At 50.6% G+C, this 17,692-nt stretch overlaps 2 protein-coding genes and 1 pseudogene across 2 annotated transcripts in view; all 3 read left to right on the top strand.

Moving 5' to 3' along the window:
- Positions 1-4,582: 4,582 nt before the first annotated feature.
- Positions 4,583-4,681, top strand: LOC130349076 (U2 spliceosomal RNA; annotated as a pseudogene).
- Positions 4,682-9,330: 4,649 nt separating this feature from the next.
- LOC130349074 (uncharacterized) overlaps positions 9,331-17,692 on the top strand; it is an 80,021-nt gene continuing 71,659 nt past the window's right edge. The window contains exon 1 of the mRNA XM_056554821.1: positions 9,331-9,851. Within this exon, the coding sequence (XP_056410796.1) occupies positions 9,566-9,851 (286 nt within the window). The 5' untranslated portion in view covers positions 9,331-9,565. The remainder of the gene's footprint in view (positions 9,852-17,692) is intronic.
- On the top strand, positions 11,928-12,513 carry LOC130349069 (histone H2B 1.1). The gene has a single exon (XM_056554817.1). The coding sequence runs from the start codon at positions 12,045-12,047 to the stop codon at positions 12,423-12,425; it is 381 nt and encodes a 126-aa protein (XP_056410792.1). The 5' UTR covers positions 11,928-12,044; the 3' UTR covers positions 12,426-12,513.

Here is a 17,692-nt window from a genome sequence, read left to right as displayed (position 1 = left end):
AGGGTCGAATATTTAGGAAGCGACGGGGGTAGAATGGATAATAACGTCAGTTCCGGGGTCTTGGGGAGTGTGTGGGAGGTTAGCTTGGACATGAGTTTCAAAGTGCCCGTCCAATAGGAGTCAAGTGATGGGCAGGTGAACCAAATATGGGTCATAGTACCACTGTTGACTCCACATCTCCAACACATCTCCGAGACCCCAGGATATATATGGGCCAATAAGGATGGGACTCTATACCATCTGGTCAGCACTTTGTAGTTGGTCTCTTGCGTTCTACAGGAAATCGTCATTTTGTGACAAACTGATATCGCCCTGTGCCAGTCTGTATCGCTAATCGTGTGTCCCAATTCAGATTCCCATGAGGACCTAAATCTAAGTGGGGGAGAGGCAAAGCTGTCTAAAAAGAGGGTGTATAGTATCTTAATTTGACCCTTGGAAGGGTGCGATTCAGCACCAAGGCGCTCGATCGATGTCAAGGGACGATTGAGAGCCAAGCCATGTTTATTGGTGTGGTAAAAGTGAGATAGCTGGGCATATTGGAACTGATATAATGGTGTAGTCGGGGTACTTGGGCAAAGTTCACTAAAGGTTTTCAGATCCCCACCACGTGTGAGAGTATGAAAGGTTGTGCCTTCAGAGCGAGGTAGGGTCAGAAAGGTACGAGCTTGAAAAGCTGGTGGGAATGTTGCATTACCAAAGAGCAGAGTGAGCGGTCCGTCAGGAGAGAGAAAGGGGGAGCGTCTCAGGTAAGTCAAACGGGCACGCATAATGGAGGCATATATGGGGGGTCTAGGGAGGGGGGAGGTCATGTGTGTACTCGTCCATAAGATAGCCCTAATATCTCTGCCAGATAGAGCACTTTCCAGGGAAACCCATTGTTTTCTATCAGTTGTACGGAACAAGTCCAACACTCTAGAAAGGACAGCCGCAAGGTAGTATGAAAGGAAGTCAGGAAGAGCCAGTCCTCCGTCATTCTTACGCCTAATAAGTATGTGTCTAGCTAACCTGGGATGTTTATTCGCCCATACATATCTAGTTTGTAGGGAGGACAATGCTTGGAAGAAGGTCCGAGGGATATGAGTGGGTATACCCGCGAACAGGTAGAGGAGTCGTGGGAGTACAATCATTTTAAATATGTTAATTCTACCTAATCATGAAACATCAGTTTTATCCCACCTCAACAGGTCCGACTTCAGGGCGCATAGAAAGGGGGGAAAGTTGAGAGTGTAGGTGTCAGCAGGGTTAGCTGGGACACGAATGCCTAGATATTTTAGGGATTTTGATTGCCATTGAAAGGAATAGGAGTGCCGTAGCATCTTATCCATCATAGGGGGGAGGTTCACATTAAGGGGCCTCACTTTTGGAAGTATTCAATTTATAACTGCTGTAGGCAGAGAATCTGTGTATAGAAGCGAGTAGTGAAGGGAGAGAGGTGACAGGTGAGGAGAGAAAGAGAAGAAGATCATCTGCGTATGCCGAGCATTTGCAATGGCCCGAGGACAGTGAGAGGCCTGTGATGTCCGGATTCTGTCTAATATCTACAAGGAGATGCTCCATACAAAGCACAAATAGAAGTGGGGAGAGAGGACACCCCTGTCTCGTGCCATTGCCAATGTCAAAGGGAGACGACAGATGACCATTTATCCTTGTTTGGGCCTGAGGGTGGGAGTAAAGTGCCATTATGCGCGACCTCATGACTGCACCCAGTCCAATTTGGGAGAGGGTGGCATGCAGAAATCCCCAGTCCACCCGATCGAAGGCTTTTTCTGCATCCAAAGAGAGCAGGCATAATGGGATATCATGTGATCGGGCACCGTGGAGAACCGAGAACACCCTTAGGGTATTGTCTCTGGCCTCCCTCCCCCGTATAAAACCTACTTGATCAGGGTGGACGAGAAACTGCATGTGGTCTGCCAACCTATTCGCAATAAGTTTAGCATCACTGTTAATTAGAGAAATAGGTCGGTAGCTGGGGCAGAGCTAGGGATCCATACCCTCCTTTGGGATGACAGTAATGAAGGCGCGCAGGAAGGAGGCAGGGGGCGGGGTGTCACCTCAAATGGAGTTAAAAGCTGAGAGTAATGTGGGAGAGAGGTCAGTACCTAGTATTTTGTAGAACTTGGCAGTGGAACCATCAGGTCCCGGGCTCTTGCCGGCCGCTAAGGAAGATATCGCCCTCATCAGTTCCTCTGAGGAGAATGGAGATTCTAGTGACTGGGTCACATCTTGGGGAAGTTCAGGGAGTGCCGTTGATGCTATGTATTGCTCTAAAGAGGGAGAAGCCTCTGCAGAAGAGGTCGGGACCTGAGGTTTTGGCAAGTTGTAAAGAGCAGAGTAGTAAGAACGGAAAGCAGAAAGAATGTCCGGTGTAAGAAAAGAGGTGGAGCCCGCAGAAGTGCGAATCGCTGGGATAAATAATGTGGACTTTTTCGCCTTAAGGGCAGCAGCTAATAGTCGACCCGCTCTATTACCCCACTCATAGAATGTTTTCCCCGTGACCTGTCTATAGTAGCGGTATCTGTCATTGAGGTGGGAAAGTAGATCATGGCGTACTTTTATCAGTTCCCGAAAAGTGCTCTCTAGTTGGGTCTGTTTGTGTTGGGTTTCCAGTGTCTGTAGGGTTCGAATAAGTTCCTGATATTTAGCCGCCTTTTCCCTCTTAAGTCTCGCCCCATGGGTCATTAAAACACCTCTTAATACACATTTAAGGGCTTCCCAATATCCCGATGCTCTTACTCTCACTGGACGATCGGGAGGACTGGCAATTCTTATTGGCCACTCTGTCTCAGATTGGCGTGGGCGGGGTGATGCTGGAACGTATTCTGGCACTATACACTAATCCGACGGCTCAGCTTCGCATAAACGGCCAACTCTCAGCCCCCTTTGGAATTTGTAATGGCACAAGGCAGGGATGCCCACTCTCCCCACTGCTATATGTACTGTGCATGGAGCACCTCCTTAATGATATCCGGTCGAATCCAGACATACGGGGCCTGCAGACACTACTGTGCCATTACAAATGCTCGACCTTCGCCGATGACTTATTGTTGTTCATTTCTACCCCTCATACGTCACTCCACTCGCTCATGTCCACCCTGTGTAAGTTTTCCTCTTATAGTAACTATAAGCTCAACCCCACTAAATGTGAGGCTCTGAACATCAACATCCCTCACCAAGTAATAGAAGCGCTGAAATCGGCCTATCCCTTCAACCCCTTAAGGACTCAGGGTTTTTCCATTTTTGCACTTTCGTTTTTTCCTCCTTACCTTTTAAAAATCATAACCCTTTCAATTTTCCACCTAAAAATCCATATTATTGTTTATTTTTTGCGTCACCAATTCTACTTTGCAGTGACATTAGTCATCTTACCAAAAAATGCACGGCAAAACGGAATAAAAAAATCATTGTGCTACAAAATCGAAAAGAAAAACGCCATTTTGTAATTTTTGGGGGCTTCCGTTTCTACGCAGTGCATATTTCGGTAAAAATTACACCTTATCATTATTCTGTAGGTCCATACGGTTAAAATGATACCCTACTTATATAGGTTTGATTTTGTCGCACTTCTGGAAAAAATCATAACTACATGCAGGAAAATTTATACGTTTAAAAATGTCATCTTCTGAGCCCTATAACTTTTTTATTTTTCCATGTACAGTGCGGTATGAGGACTCATTTTTTTGTGCAGTGATCTGAAGTTTTTATCGGTATGATTTTTGTTTTGATCAGACTTTTTGATCACTTTTTATTCATTTTTTTAATGGTATAAAAAGTGACCAAAATACGCTTTTTTGGACTTTGGAATTTTTATGCGCGTACGCCATTGACCGTGCAGTTTAATTAATGATATATTTTTATAGTTCGGACATTTACGCACAAGGCGATACCACATATGTTTATTTTATTAATTTTTTTACACTGTTTGATTTTTTTTAAGGGAAAAGGGGGGGGATTCAAACGTTTATTAGGGAAGGGGTTAAATGACCTTTATTAACACTTTTTTTTTACATTTTTTTTTGCAGTGTTATAGGTCCCATAGGGACCTATAACACTACACACACTGATCTCCTATGCTGATCACTGGCGTGTATTAACACGCCTGTGATCAGCATTATCGGTGCTTGACTGCTCCTGCCTGGATCTCAGGCACGGAGCAGTCATTTGTCGATCGGACACTGAGGAGGCAGGTAAGGGCCCTCCCGGTGTCCGGTCAGCTGTTCGGGACGCCGCAATTTCACCGCGGCGGTCCCGAACAGCCCGACTGAGCAGCCGGGTCACTTTCAGTTTCACTTTAGAAGCGGCGATCAGCTTTGACCGCCGCTTCTAAAGGGTTAATACCGCAGATCGCCGCGATCGGCGATGTGTGGTATTAGCCGCGGGTCCCGGCCGTTGACGAGTGCCAGGACCGACGCGATATGTTGCAGGATCGCGGCGCGATCCCGCTTCATATCGCGGGAGCCGGCGCAGGACGTAAATATACGTCCTGCGTCGTTAAGGGGTTAAGTGGCAGTCGCACTACATTACCTACCTTGGGGGTTCAGGTCCCCGCGAACTTAGTAGATGCGTACCGTCTAAACTTCCCTCCGCTTCTCGGCCTTTTGGCTAAGATCAAGTGTAGTATCTGTTCTTATCAGTTTTCATGCTGGTGGGGATGGGTGCTGCATGGAGGATGCAAGTGTACCAGGGCTTTCCGGGGCTGGTTCTGAGGAATCAGCTCGACGGCTGCCCCGATGTGACCTGTTCCCTCCGGGTCTCGCCATGAGGCTGAGAGGGTCTAGAGCCCAGGTACTTTTGTGCCTCGGGGAGTGGTGACCCTGAGGTGCCGAAACTCACTGGGAGGATGGACTCACTGAGTTGAAGCACGGGCACCATTATCTTTTCACCTTTTGGCACTCACATCTTGATTCCCGGCCTTCTGGCTAGGATCAGAGAATTTTTTTATAGATTCGGCCGGATGTCCGGGCAGTATATCTGCACACATTCACTTATTTATTTTTGTCTCACTGTGTCACTTTTTGCGTGTTGTGTGTTCACAGGATTTGTCAGGATGCGGTAGCCCTTCTGGGTGTCCCTCCTGGCGGTCTAGGGGAGGTGTGTGTGGCCATTAGGTTCCGCACCTCCCTGCAAACACCCCGGGTACTCCTGCTTTGGCAGGGTACCTACCGTTATCGGCTCTGCGGGCAGATACCTTGGCTAACGCCAAGGGGGATGCCAGGAGTATTTGTGGTCCCCTAGTAGCTTCGGCGAAAAGGGACATCGAACCTGGAACCTCGCAGGTACCTTTTGGTCTGGAGGCGAAGGATAAGGTGTGTTGGGGGACCTCTCTCCTATCGGAGAAGGGCTTGCGATAGACCGCATCCTTTGTGCAAGTTTTTTTAGTGTAACACGTTTGCACTTTTTCTTGCACTTTGGGTGAATCGAGAGCACGTTCCTCGGCTTTAAAAAAAAAAAAAAAAAAGGATGCGTACCGTCTAAACTTCCCTCCGCTACTACAGGCGCTGTGCGTGGACTTGGCCAGGTGGGAGCGTAGGGACTTCTCGTGGCTTGGCAGGATAAATGTGTTCAAAATGAACGTGCTCCCACGCTTGTTATATCTATTTTCAGGCATACCAATTTCCCAGCCGTGCTCCTTTTTCAGGGAGGTCGCTGGGCTCCAGATTGGCTTTGTCTGGGCGGGACGTCATCCTCGCTTAGCCAGACACGTGCTGCATAGACGTAAAAAAGAGGGGGGACTTGCCCTTCCAGATTTCTTGTCGTACTACTTAGCCACCGTACTGTTGAGGGTCCTCGATGGCATACAACATGGATCGAGGAAACAATGGGTCGCTCTTGAACAACTGTCCTCAGACTGGGACGTTAGGACATGTGTGTGGTTACCTAGACGGCTAATTCCTAGAAAGGTACCTGCTAATACGCCCCCAATTACAGCGTCGGTGATTAGAGCACTCAAGGCATACCTATCTCACTCTACGCTTGCAGCTCCCTCAGGTCCCCTGACCCCATTCTTTAACAACCCGGCCTTCCCCCCTGCAGTTAAATCATCCACCTTCCTATCTTTTCATAAATATGAAGCGCCCAGGTTCTGAGACCTCTTAGACACATCAGGCCTAAAACCCCTTCCGGACCTGCTGAGAGGCGATACCTTGTTGTTCATGCACGGCTTCCACTACGCACAACTTAGACACTTCTACAAGACATACCATGACCAGCTTCATCTGCACAGGAACCTGTCGCACTTTGAACGAGTATGCACTTCCTCCTCACCAGTTGGAAAACCTGTAAGCACCCTATATGCTCTTCTCTTAGATGCCTCTACAGCGGACACACCGGCCTTTTGCTCGGCCTGGGAACGTGAACTCCAATGTACTATTTCGGAGGGGGAGTGGAGGACGGCATTCTCATGGTGCCACGGGTCTTCCACATCGTGCAAAGCACACAAAACAAACTACAAAATACTGACACAATAGTATCGGGTGCCCTCTCTGATTGCTCAAATGTACCCCAAAATGTCGGACATGTGCTGGCGGTGTGGGGCACCTGGATGCACCATGTCTCATATCTGGCTAACATGCCCGACCATCTGTCCTTTTTGGACACAGATCTTAGACATAATATCCAAACTGACCTCCACCACACTTTCCCTCTCCCCTAAAATGGCCCTTTTGTCTATATTACCGGACTCTGTCCCGAAAACCTCAGCCCGACTGTTGCATTACCTGCTATTAGCAGCTAGGACTGTGATCCCTAGATTGTGGAGGTCTGCAACACCCCCTTCGGTATCATCCTGGCTCCGTGAAGTGTCCCATATACACAGAATGGAGGAGCTAATAGTGGACTCTAGGAATCAATCTGATAAATTTCTATCAGTATGGGGACCCTGGATAGACTTTATGTCCTCTAATGCCTTTGAAACCCTTTACCTAAATGTATAGTAAGCACTGTCTGCTTTCCTCGCCCGGCCTCCCCCCCCCCCCCCTCCCGACTATGCTGCCATGCTCGGAATGCCCGGTGAAACCAGAGCCCGTTCTGCATCATGAGGTATTTGTGTCTTTGTTATACAGACCTTATCCTTGTTACCCTTTATTTCCCTCTCCTACTCTCTCTGCTTCCCCCCTTTCCATCCTGTTAACCTACATACTTATCGGTTTATTCATGTGGGTGTCAGTTATGATATGCTGTTACCCTGGCTGAAGGATACAGATGCCACTCTCATTGGCTCTCCTATTTTCCCTACCCGCTAACTCCAGGAGCCACGGTCTTAAGATATTTTGTTGCATTGACCCCAGACATGTGCCTTCAGCCATTTCTGTGTGGGTAATGAGATGATGAGATGTCACTTACGGGTGTCATTTGGAGACTCACACAGGTAAGATCAGCCTGTCTTGCACAGCGGACATATGCTCTGTTTGACATAGTGTTATTGTTCTATTCACCCTGTTTGTATTGTACCATGTTATCCTATAGAGTATTGTTATGTATTTCTTTACTTGAAAACTCCAATAAACATATACTTTGGAAAAAATATTGGACACCTGAGTGCCACTTGCCCCAACAAAAATAATTCTCCACCGGCAGCTGGAGGAGACACAGACGTTCTTCTGGTGTCCGGAGCGGTGGAGAAAAGAGCGTATAACCTGCAGAGTGTAACTGTGGGTGACAGTGGGTTTGCGAGATTCTGGAGCCTCATTTACCTTGGTGCGGCCTGAAGTGGTGGATACAGAGGACATCATCCCTGGAAGAACCATGGCTTTAAAAGGAATTGGAGGTGTGTGGCCTGCTGTGCCCATAGCCCGTGTGTACCTGGATTGGGGTACAGGCCAAGGTTTGCGGGAGGTTGGGGGGTCTCTGAGGACATCCCTGTTAATGTTCTGCTGGAGAATGATTTGGGTCGGATGCTCTGTCATGATGCGGCCATCTCTCCTCCCCCCCCCCCCCTTAAACGTTTAAATAATGGCTAAATATATAATAATTTTAACCTGTAGAATGCAAGACATAAAAAAAAACTAGGACCACCTGCCCCCCCCCCCCCCCCCCCGAACCAAAAAAAAAAGGTTCACAATTATAATTATTTTTTATTTCACCCTACAATTTTCACTTTGTTTCTGTAAACTTAGTTGTAAAATGAAGGGTGCCATTACAAAGTGTAGTTTGTTTCGCAAATAACAAGCTTTTATATGGGTCTGTGGATGAAAAATTGAAAGATATGCAGCTTTTTAAAAGTGAGAGGTTATAAAAGAAAACATCAATATAAAAAAATGACAGCATCATTAAGGGGTTAATGTAAAATAGAGATTAATATTAATTTAGTAAAAATAAAGCATCAATTTCTATTAAAAACTATTACAATCAAATTAATTAATGGCTAAAATTATGGGTGAGAAAAAAACTTGACCAAAATTAGTAACTTTATATTGAACTTGGCTGCAATCTGTTCTATGGCCACTAGATGGCAGAATACACTGTACAATACATTCCCTTTCTCGCCCGAATCCCTAGAAGAGGCTGCACTGTACTTTGTCCCCACCTAGTGGTAAGGCTGCAGAATGTAAAGACTATTCAGAAGTTTTTTTCTTCCCTGTACTGTGTTCAGCTACCACAAGATGGCAGTAAATAGTTTTCTATGTAACCCAATATACCGTATATGAGACCGATCGTAGGAACGAGCCCCGGCAGGAGATGACATTTAGGAATGAGAGTGAAAAGACCAATTAATCATTAAAGTAACATTAATGAACCAATTATAACTAAATAGGATGATTGACGCTACAAAGAGAACATTAGGAGGTAATTAATTAGGAGTTTGTTAGTATCTAATTTCATCGGTAAATAGGTCAATGAGGTAGTATCATATGTCAGCCAGTAGGTGGCGACGTAATATAGAAATTAAAAGGAAATACAGTTTAGTCCAAAGTAATGGGTGATGCGGCTGACGATGTAGGATGAAAGAGAACGGAGAAAATATGTGAGAGATCAGAATGGACATTGACCATAATGTAGTGTGTGAGATCGGCTCTGGTGACTGCAGTGTAATTATATATAATATATACAGTCCCAGCCATTACACACCGCAGTCTCCGTACAGATATAAAACAAGAAACAGAACATGTGGACACTAAAGAGTTAACACTGTACGGATCTATAGTCCTGATACATAGTATCGATTGGCTGATAGCGGAGCTTTGGTGATTTCTCTCCTCTTCATCTATATAAGAACAGGAGATGTCAGGACGGGCCCTGGTGATTATTCCGGGTCACTGTATACGGAGAGTGCCGGCATTCGCAGCCTCAGAATGAGCCGCCTGTATATGAGATCACATAACACGGGACAATTGTCTTCTCTCCCAGAGCGGAGAATTACAGGGTGAGCGGGAAATTCAAAACCATCAACGATTCTGTGTTCAGCCAATCAAAAGAAAAGGGGGAGGGGCCGGAAATGTAAATTCAGTTAAAGGAAACGCCCATGAGGACGTTATCTTGTTACAGTTCTCCTTCTGGTCCGCTTATGTGCTATATAAACTAGGACGCCGCGCCTCAGACTTTGTTCATTCTATTGTCTACCAACAGGATGTCAGGACGCGGCAAAGGAGGGAAAGGTCTCGGTAAGGGCGGAGCCAAGCGGCACAGGAAGGTGCTCCGGGATAACATCCAGGGCATCACCAAGCCTGCTATCCGCCGTCTAGCTCGCAGGGGAGGTGTGAAGCGCATCTCCGGCCTCATCTATGAAGAGACTCGCGGTGTCCTGAAGGTTTTCCTGGAGAACGTCATCCGTGACGCCGTCACCTACACCGAGCACGCCAAGAGGAAGACCGTCACTGCTATGGACGTGGTGTACGCCCTCAAGCGCCAGGGCCGCACTCTCTACGGCTTCGGAGGTTAATTCTGCTTCTACTCTGCTCCATCTCATCAACCCAAAGGCTCTTGTCAGAGCCGCCCACATGTTCTATGGAAAGGCTAGAATTACTTGTAACTTGAGTGATCGGTGTTGTGCTCTGGAGGCTGCGGTGTTTGTTCTTCCCAATTCTGCCTTAATCTCCGCACTTGATCAGTCTGTCGGTGTTTCCTGCTCCTTCACTATCTGCTCCGGGAGATCTCCCCTGAATGTTCTGACTACTGCACTCATCCACCGTGATTATCATTACTCTCACCATCTACATCATTCCTCTCCTCCATATTACATTACTTCCCTTCCTAAAGAGTCAGTGTTATAGAAGATGCAGATCTCCTGATAATATCCGGGTAAGAATTATCTATGTCTCACTATCCGGATAGATGTGCCTTCACTCTATAACACCTTTAGGTTAATGGAGCTGTTCACACCGAACTAAATTGCATTTATTTATTTATATTCCGCCTGTTCTCATAAGCAGGATCCCTGGATTGTTTTCTGCAGTTAACCCTCTCAGTGCTGAGTTCAGTTACTATAGTGATGTAGATCGTGTCCTCTGCAGTGTAATGCGCCTGTGTGATCGGTGCTGCTGGCTTCAGTCTCACGACACCTGTGACCGTAATTGGTACAAAGAGGGCAATGAAGGGTTAACTCTAGGCGGAGTTATAGACACGAATGTTCGCTCATTGGTTGATCACCGCAGTTGACTATTTTGAAATTCCCGCTCTTCTTCTGGTCGTTTCTCCCTTTGTCTCGTCCTCTTCCCTGTACACGTGACTACATTCCTCTGGTTTCTGTAAATAGGAAGAAAAAGGCGGCGGAGGGGAAACCTTTTAGGGGCCGATCAGGGGGATTCTAGTGAGGCTGATGCGGTAGAAGGAGAGAGGACACTATGTCCGGGTTTTCCCTGCAGAGTATATAGTGGAGCCGCGTCCCTGTCCTATTCCAGACCCGAGACAGCGGGAGGGTGATCAGTGTGCGGTTATCTACACCAGACTTTTACTTATCTTTGCAAATTAATTATAGTCATGAATTATAACCAACGGCAGCTGTGCGAGCATTGCGCATAGGATTAGAATCTTTATTGGTGGCATACACACAGTACGCGATCCGGAGCATACAACGATGTTTAATTACGTTTATTTTCTGTAATATTCAGACATTCAGTGTAACAAAGCAGCAGCCGCCGCCCTCTAGTGTCTCGTTCGTTACATTGTTACAACTCACAGGATTGTTACTTTTTATAAAAGCTCAGAATAACTTCACCGATGTCTGTTTTACTTGTTACCCCCCCCCCCCCTAACCGACCAGTAAGTGCAGATCCCTATCACACCCGAGATCAGCGGTGCCAGCTCTGTAGTAGACAATGTGGGCGGCTCTTAGAAGAGCCTTTGGTGTTCAGGATGGGTCTGGGGTAAGCGGCGATCACTTGCTCTTGGCCGCTTTGCTGCTCTCGGTCTTCTTGGGCAGCAGCACGGCCTGGATGTTGGGCAGGACGCCTCCCTGGGCAATGGTCACCCCACCCAGCAGCTTGTTCAGCTCCTCGTCATTGCGCACGGCAAGCTGCAGGTGACGGGGGATGATGCGGGTCTTCTTGTTGTCCCGGGCGGCATTACCGGCCAATTCCAGGATCTCAGCGGTTACATACTCCAGCACAGCGGCCAGGTAGACCGGAGCACCGGCGCCAACCCTCTCGGCGTAGTTCCCTTTGCGGAGAAGCCTATGTACACGACCGACGGGGAACTGGAGCCCTGCCCGGGATGAGCGGGTCTTTGCCTTAGCCCGAACCTTTCCTCCTTGTTTGCCGCGTCCAGACATAATGAAAAGTAAAACCTAAAACGCTCAAAAGAAGCCTCTCTGTGATGTAACCGTAATTTCCTTTCTGCTGCTTTTTATAGGTTCCTGCTCCGCCCTCCGGCTCCTGTGATTGGGTATATTTGAATCCAGCCAATTGTGACGAGAATTAAAGAGACACCAATAAACTGCACTGGGCGGGGCTTATGACACTCCCACAGGTCACATGATTTGCTCCTCCAGTAGAACAGCGAGCAGACAGCATTTCTCATTTGCATGGGCTGCCTATAAATACGGCTGCGGTGGGAGGAGGAAGCATCATTATTCTCTCTGTTCTAGTGAAGAAGTATTGTGACTGATCATCATGCCCGATCCCGCCAAGTCTGCACCAGCGCCCAAGAAAGGCTCCAAGAAAGCCGTGACCAAGACTCAGAAGAAGGACGGCAAGAAGCGTAGGAAGACCAGGAAGGAAAGCTATGCCATCTACGTGTACAAGGTGCTCAAGCAGGTCCACCCTGACACCGGCATCTCCTCCAAGGCCATGGGCATCATGAACTCCTTTGTGAATGATATCTTCGAGCGCATCGCAGGGGAAGCCTCCCGCCTGGCTCACTACAACAAGCGCTCCACCATCACCTCCCGGGAGATCCAGACCGCCGTGCGCCTCCTGCTGCCTGGAGAGCTGGCCAAGCACGCCGTGTCCGAGGGCACCAAGGCCGTCACCAAGTACACCAGCGCCAAGTAACCTGCTCCGCCTCCTGCTGTCACCCCAAAGGCTCTTCTAAGAGCCACCCACATTGTCTATAATAGAGCTGGAGCTTCTCCTGTCTGTATTCCCCGTATTCTCTTCTGTATATGTGGCCGCTATTCTGTCAGTACAGTCTATTGATACTATATATATTCTGCTCCGGGATCGGGTGAGATCAGAGCGGCGGCTGCGGTTCTCACTGACTGCAGGGTGTATATTCTCCTGTGGTGGAGCGGGGGGGGCGCTGTAGATCAGTTCTCTATAGTTTCCCTTTTGACATTTGGTCAGTGTAACTAAGTCTCATCCACCCGAAGTCCCCGATTATCCCTCCTATACTCCCCATGGTCTGTACATAACCGGTGTAATGAATAACACTTTCTGTAGAGGAATGTGATCCTCCGCACAGGGCCGGTTTTCTGCTTTATAGCCCTCACTTCATCCCCGCTCCCTCTCAGGTCAGGACCGCGGAACAGAATTCCCGTCCTCCTATCTCACAGCTTTATCTTTGCTGTGACACCAGAATAAGTTTAGTCCGCACATTCTTCTCTACGATCTCAAAAAATGTTCATACTTACCTGGCAGGGGAGATACCATGATCGCTACGGTCTGAAGAACTCCAAGCAGTGTGGTAGAGATTTTGCGTAGTACGATTGCAGTACTTTTCGTTCTTATTAGAACCGCATTTCTCTAGAGCATACCACCTGAAGATCGTCTCCTGCCTGCCTCGGAACATCTGAAGAAGGAGAAGATCTTGAAGACTGCAGCTCCGGAAGAAGCCGACGAAGAACCTGGAAGAAGGGAATCGGCGGTGAATTCCGGAACAGCGGCGAAGAGGAAGGCGGTGCAGAATCTTTTCGAAGAAACTCGCTGCCTCTGGAGAAGGATTTGCATAGCTCCTCCCACCGGGACCGGATCTGCATAGCTCCTCCCACCCGGGAAAGAAGACTTTGCGAAGCCTCTCTCCACAAGCAAGCAAGGAAGCGGAAAAGAGCCTGCTGGAAGAAGCCATGGCCTCAACCAGCAAGTCCACCCAGGAGGCTGCAGGGCAAGGCCTGGAGGTCCAGCCCCAACCACAGCAAGCTTCAACCTCCACCACGGCAAGGCAGAAGGGCGGCAGAATTCCTAACCTGGAAGCTCCAACCCTGGAGCCCTGGATGAGGCAGACTGTTGCCTTGAAACTCAAGCCCGTGGACGGAAGGGTGCCGGACATGTCCCACGACGTGTTCTGCAAGAAGATGCTGGCGGATCAAGGCTTCCCCACGGCTGACACCCTGGGAATAGCAACCTTCTTTTCGGGAATCTTCTACATCACCTTTGCCACCATTGGGACCTGTAGAAGATACTGGGAGGTGGTGAAAGCGGCGAGTCCCGAATCCCCTTTCTCTCGCTTTGTGGGCAACTGCCTTATTCAAAGAGAGGAGAGGCGGGTGACGGTCTCAATGCGGAACCCACACACCCCAGGCACGGACATCTCGACCTTCCTGAAGCGCTTCTGCACCGTGGTGAGGGAGCCCACCCGCATCCTGAACTCACTCGGATACTGGACCTGCAAGTGGTCTGTGGTCGTCAGACTCAACAAGAACCCTGCTTCTCCAGACGGACTACAGCACCTGCCAACGACATTTTCCTTGGGCAACTCCACAGGACTTATCTTCTACCCGGACATGCCGCAGACCTGCAGGAGATGTGGCAAGATGGGCCACGAGGGCAAGGACTGTACGGAGGATGCCTGCAGGTATTGCCGTGTGACAGGTCACACGACCAAGGACTGCCCCAAGAGCAAGACCTGCAACCTCTGCGGACTGGCAGCCCACAGCTACAAGGACTGCCCCCAGAGGGAGAGAACATGGGCATCTGTGGCAGCGAGAGCACCGAAGCCAGCCCCAGCTCCGGAGCCAACACCACGGATGGCCAAGCCGACCAAGGAGGGTAAGAAGGCGAAAGCCACCACCCCTGCCCCGTCCCGCCCCTCCCCTGCCCCTCCCGCCCCATCCCCTGCCCCTCCCGCCCCATCTCCTGCCCCATCCCGCCCCACCCCTGCCCCATCCCGTCCCACCCCTGCCCCATCCCGTCCCACCCCTGCCCCATCCCGTCCCACCCCTGCCCCTCCTGCCCCATCCCGTCCCACCCCCGCCCCTCCTGCCCCATCCCGTCCCACCCCCGCCCCTCCTGCCCCATCCCGCCCCACCCCTGCCCCCCGTACCCCACCCCGGCCCACCCCTGCCCCCCGTACCCCACCCCGGCCCACCCCTGCCCCGTCCTCCCCTGCCCGGCCCACCCCTGCCCCGTCCTCCCCTGCCCGGCCCACCCCTGCCCCGTCCTCCCCTGCCCGGGCACTCTCTCCTGCCCCCCGCCCCACCCAGCCTCCTTTCTCTCCTGGCCCAGCAGCACCTAACCCCCCTCCAGCTGCTGGTGCCCGCCCTTCGGAGGACTTTCCTGTGCTTCCTCCCCCAGGTACCATACAGAGGAAGAGGAAAGGAAGGGACAACGTATCAGAAGAGTCCCACAAAAGAAAGATAATCGAGACCTGCGAAACCCCTCAAGCTTCAGATGAGGAGGAGGAGATGGAGCAGGTCTGCGAGAGCCCTGAGGCTTCAGAAGGAGAGGAGGTGATGGAGCAGGCCCAAGTGGAGCAGGTCCAAGCAGAGCCAGTCCAAGCTCAATCTATGGAGGAGCTGCTGCAGGACCCAGAGGTTAAGAAAATCCTGGACACTCCGTCCAACACGGTCTACGACGAGTTCTTGGAAGGGCGCTACGAGAAGCCACACGAGCCGACAGGCGCCAGAGAAGAGGACCCGTCCGACCAGACTGGTAACTAGTATCAGAACTAACCTCTCTTTTTTATTCCCATGGCTGATCTCAACATCTTCTGCATTAATGTGAGGAGTATTAGAGCTTGGTTTAGATTCCAGACTGTTCTTACGTTCTTAGATTCCCAGAGGTGTGATGTTTACATGTTGCAGGAATGTGCTTTGTCTGCTTCTAGGTCTTACAACCATCTGGCCAGGCAGTGGCCTCACGGCCCTTCCTACTGGTCTGGTGGGGGCGACAATAGGTCTGCGGGGGTGGCCATCCTGATCAGGGGAGGTAACTTTGCACTTGATTCCGTCCGGGAGCTCGTCTGTGGCAGACTTCTTGTCGCAGACGGTTCCTGGGCGGGTGAGCCCGTGCGGCTCATCAACGTGTACGCCTCCCCTGAGAGGGATGTCCGACTGGAGGTTCTCCAGGCCCTGCGGGCTGAACTCGCCACCACTAGGGCAGTAGTGTTGGGTGGTGACTTCAACTGCCCCATTGAGGTGGACGGGCGCAGTTCTGGCACATCCGCCAACCTGGACGTGACGTCTAAACTGCTGATTGAGATGGTGACGGAGGCATCCTTGCAGGACGTTGTCGGGTCCGTCGGGAACGGCTCCGTAAACTATACGTGGAGCCGCCCCGATGGCTCGCTCCGTTCTCGGATAGACTTCATCTTCACTTCGAGAGCAGTCAGAAAGGTGTCGTACTCTATGGTCCCCTGCTTCTTCTCTGACCACAGGGCCATTCGATTCCGGGGGACTCTGGGCCATGGATTCCCACCTGGCCCAGGCTCCTGGAAGTTGAATTGTGCCCTGTTGGAGCAGAGGGAGGTCATGGAGGAACTTAGGGATGCGTACCTTGTATGGCGAAATGACAAATGTCTGTTCAAGTGCATCAGCGATTGGTGGGAATATGTTAAAGTCGAATTCCGTTGTTTCTTTCAGGCAAAAGGCAGACAACAGGCGTGTGCGAAGAAGTGGGACTTGAGGAAACTGCAGCGCGAGCTGCGGTCCCTGCAGGACCTGCTCCAGTGTGGCTGGGACGTCAGGGAGGAGCTGGAGGAGACCAAAAAGAGCTTGAAAAGGCACTTTGAGGAGGAATCCAAGCGAATCGTCTTTCGTTCCAAGGTGGAGAACCTGGAGAAGGGTGAGAAATGTAACTCTTTCTTTTTCAGGAAGCTCCATGCCGGCCACACGCCCCTGACTGAGCTACGAGATGAGACCGGACACATGAGGAGCGGCAAGGAGGAAGTGATGGGGGTCGTCCACGACTTCTACAGCAACCTCTACGCCCCCAAGTCATCCGACCCCGAAGCCGCCGAGAGGTTCCTGTCAGGTGTCACTAACGTTGTTGATCCCGCAGGTGCGGCGGCAATGGACGATCCCTTGACGGTGGGGGAGCTGCTCTCTGCCGCTAGATCCTTTAAGCCCGGCAGGACCCCGGGCAGTGACGGTCTCCCGGCCGAGCTCTACGTAGCGCTGGGTGACCTGATCTGTCCGGACCTGTTGGAGGTGTACGAGGAGATGGTGGTGGGGGGCAGAATGCCTCCGTCGTTGAGGGAAGGGATGATCACGATCTTGTATAAGCGGAAGGGGGAGAGATGTGACCTGAAAAACTGGCGTCCCATCTCTCTCCTGAACGTGGACTACAAGATCCTCGCCAAGGTGCTGGCCAACAGGCTGAAACCTGTCATGGGGCAGATCGTCCATCCGGACCAGACCTGCAGCATTCCTGGCCGCAGGATTGCCGACAGCCTTGCCCTTGTGAGAGACACGGTCCATTACATCCAGGACCGCGGGGGCCGCGCCGCCCTGGTCAGCTTAGATCAGGAGAAGGCGTTCGACCGTGTCTCCCACGCATTCATGGACAGGGTTTTGCGCAGGCTGGGTCTGGGGAAGATGTTTTGCTCTTTTGTTAACGTTATGTATTTTGACATTTACAGCACGGTGTTGGTGAACGGCTGGAAGACTGACCCCTTTTCCATTCTTTCAGGGGTTAGACAAGGCTGCCCTCTTTCACCTCTCCTTTTTGTTTGTGTTATAGAGCTCTTCGCTGAGACTATCCGGCAGAATGGAGAGATCAGAGGGATCACCGCACCAGGACCAGATCGCCACGAGGTCAAGTGCTCGCTCTACATGGACGACGTGACCGTCTTCTGCGCTGACCAGCGTTCGGTGACTGCACTCGTCCAGACCTGCGAGGACTTCGGCAGAGCTTCGGGGGCAAAAGTCAACTGCGGGAAGTCGGAGGCCATGCTCTTCGGGGAATGGCACCTGGCTTCTCCCGCCCCCTTCCCCTTTGCCGTTAAGCCGGACTTCATTCAAATTCTTGGAGTCTGGTTCGGGAAGGAAGGAGCGGCCCTTAAGTCTTGGCAAGACCGACTAGGAAGGATAAACTCGAAGATCGGACTGTGGAGCTCCAGAAAGCTCACGATGGAAGGCAAGGCACTTGTCCTGCGGAGTGAAGTT

The sequence above is a fragment of the Hyla sarda genome, unplaced genomic scaffold, assembly GCF_029499605.1.
Source record: "Hyla sarda isolate aHylSar1 unplaced genomic scaffold, aHylSar1.hap1 scaffold_909, whole genome shotgun sequence".
Taxonomy (NCBI): domain Eukaryota; kingdom Metazoa; phylum Chordata; class Amphibia; order Anura; family Hylidae; genus Hyla; species Hyla sarda.
The sequence above is the reverse complement of the archived record's forward strand: the minus strand, read 5'-3'. Positions and strand labels throughout refer to the sequence as shown.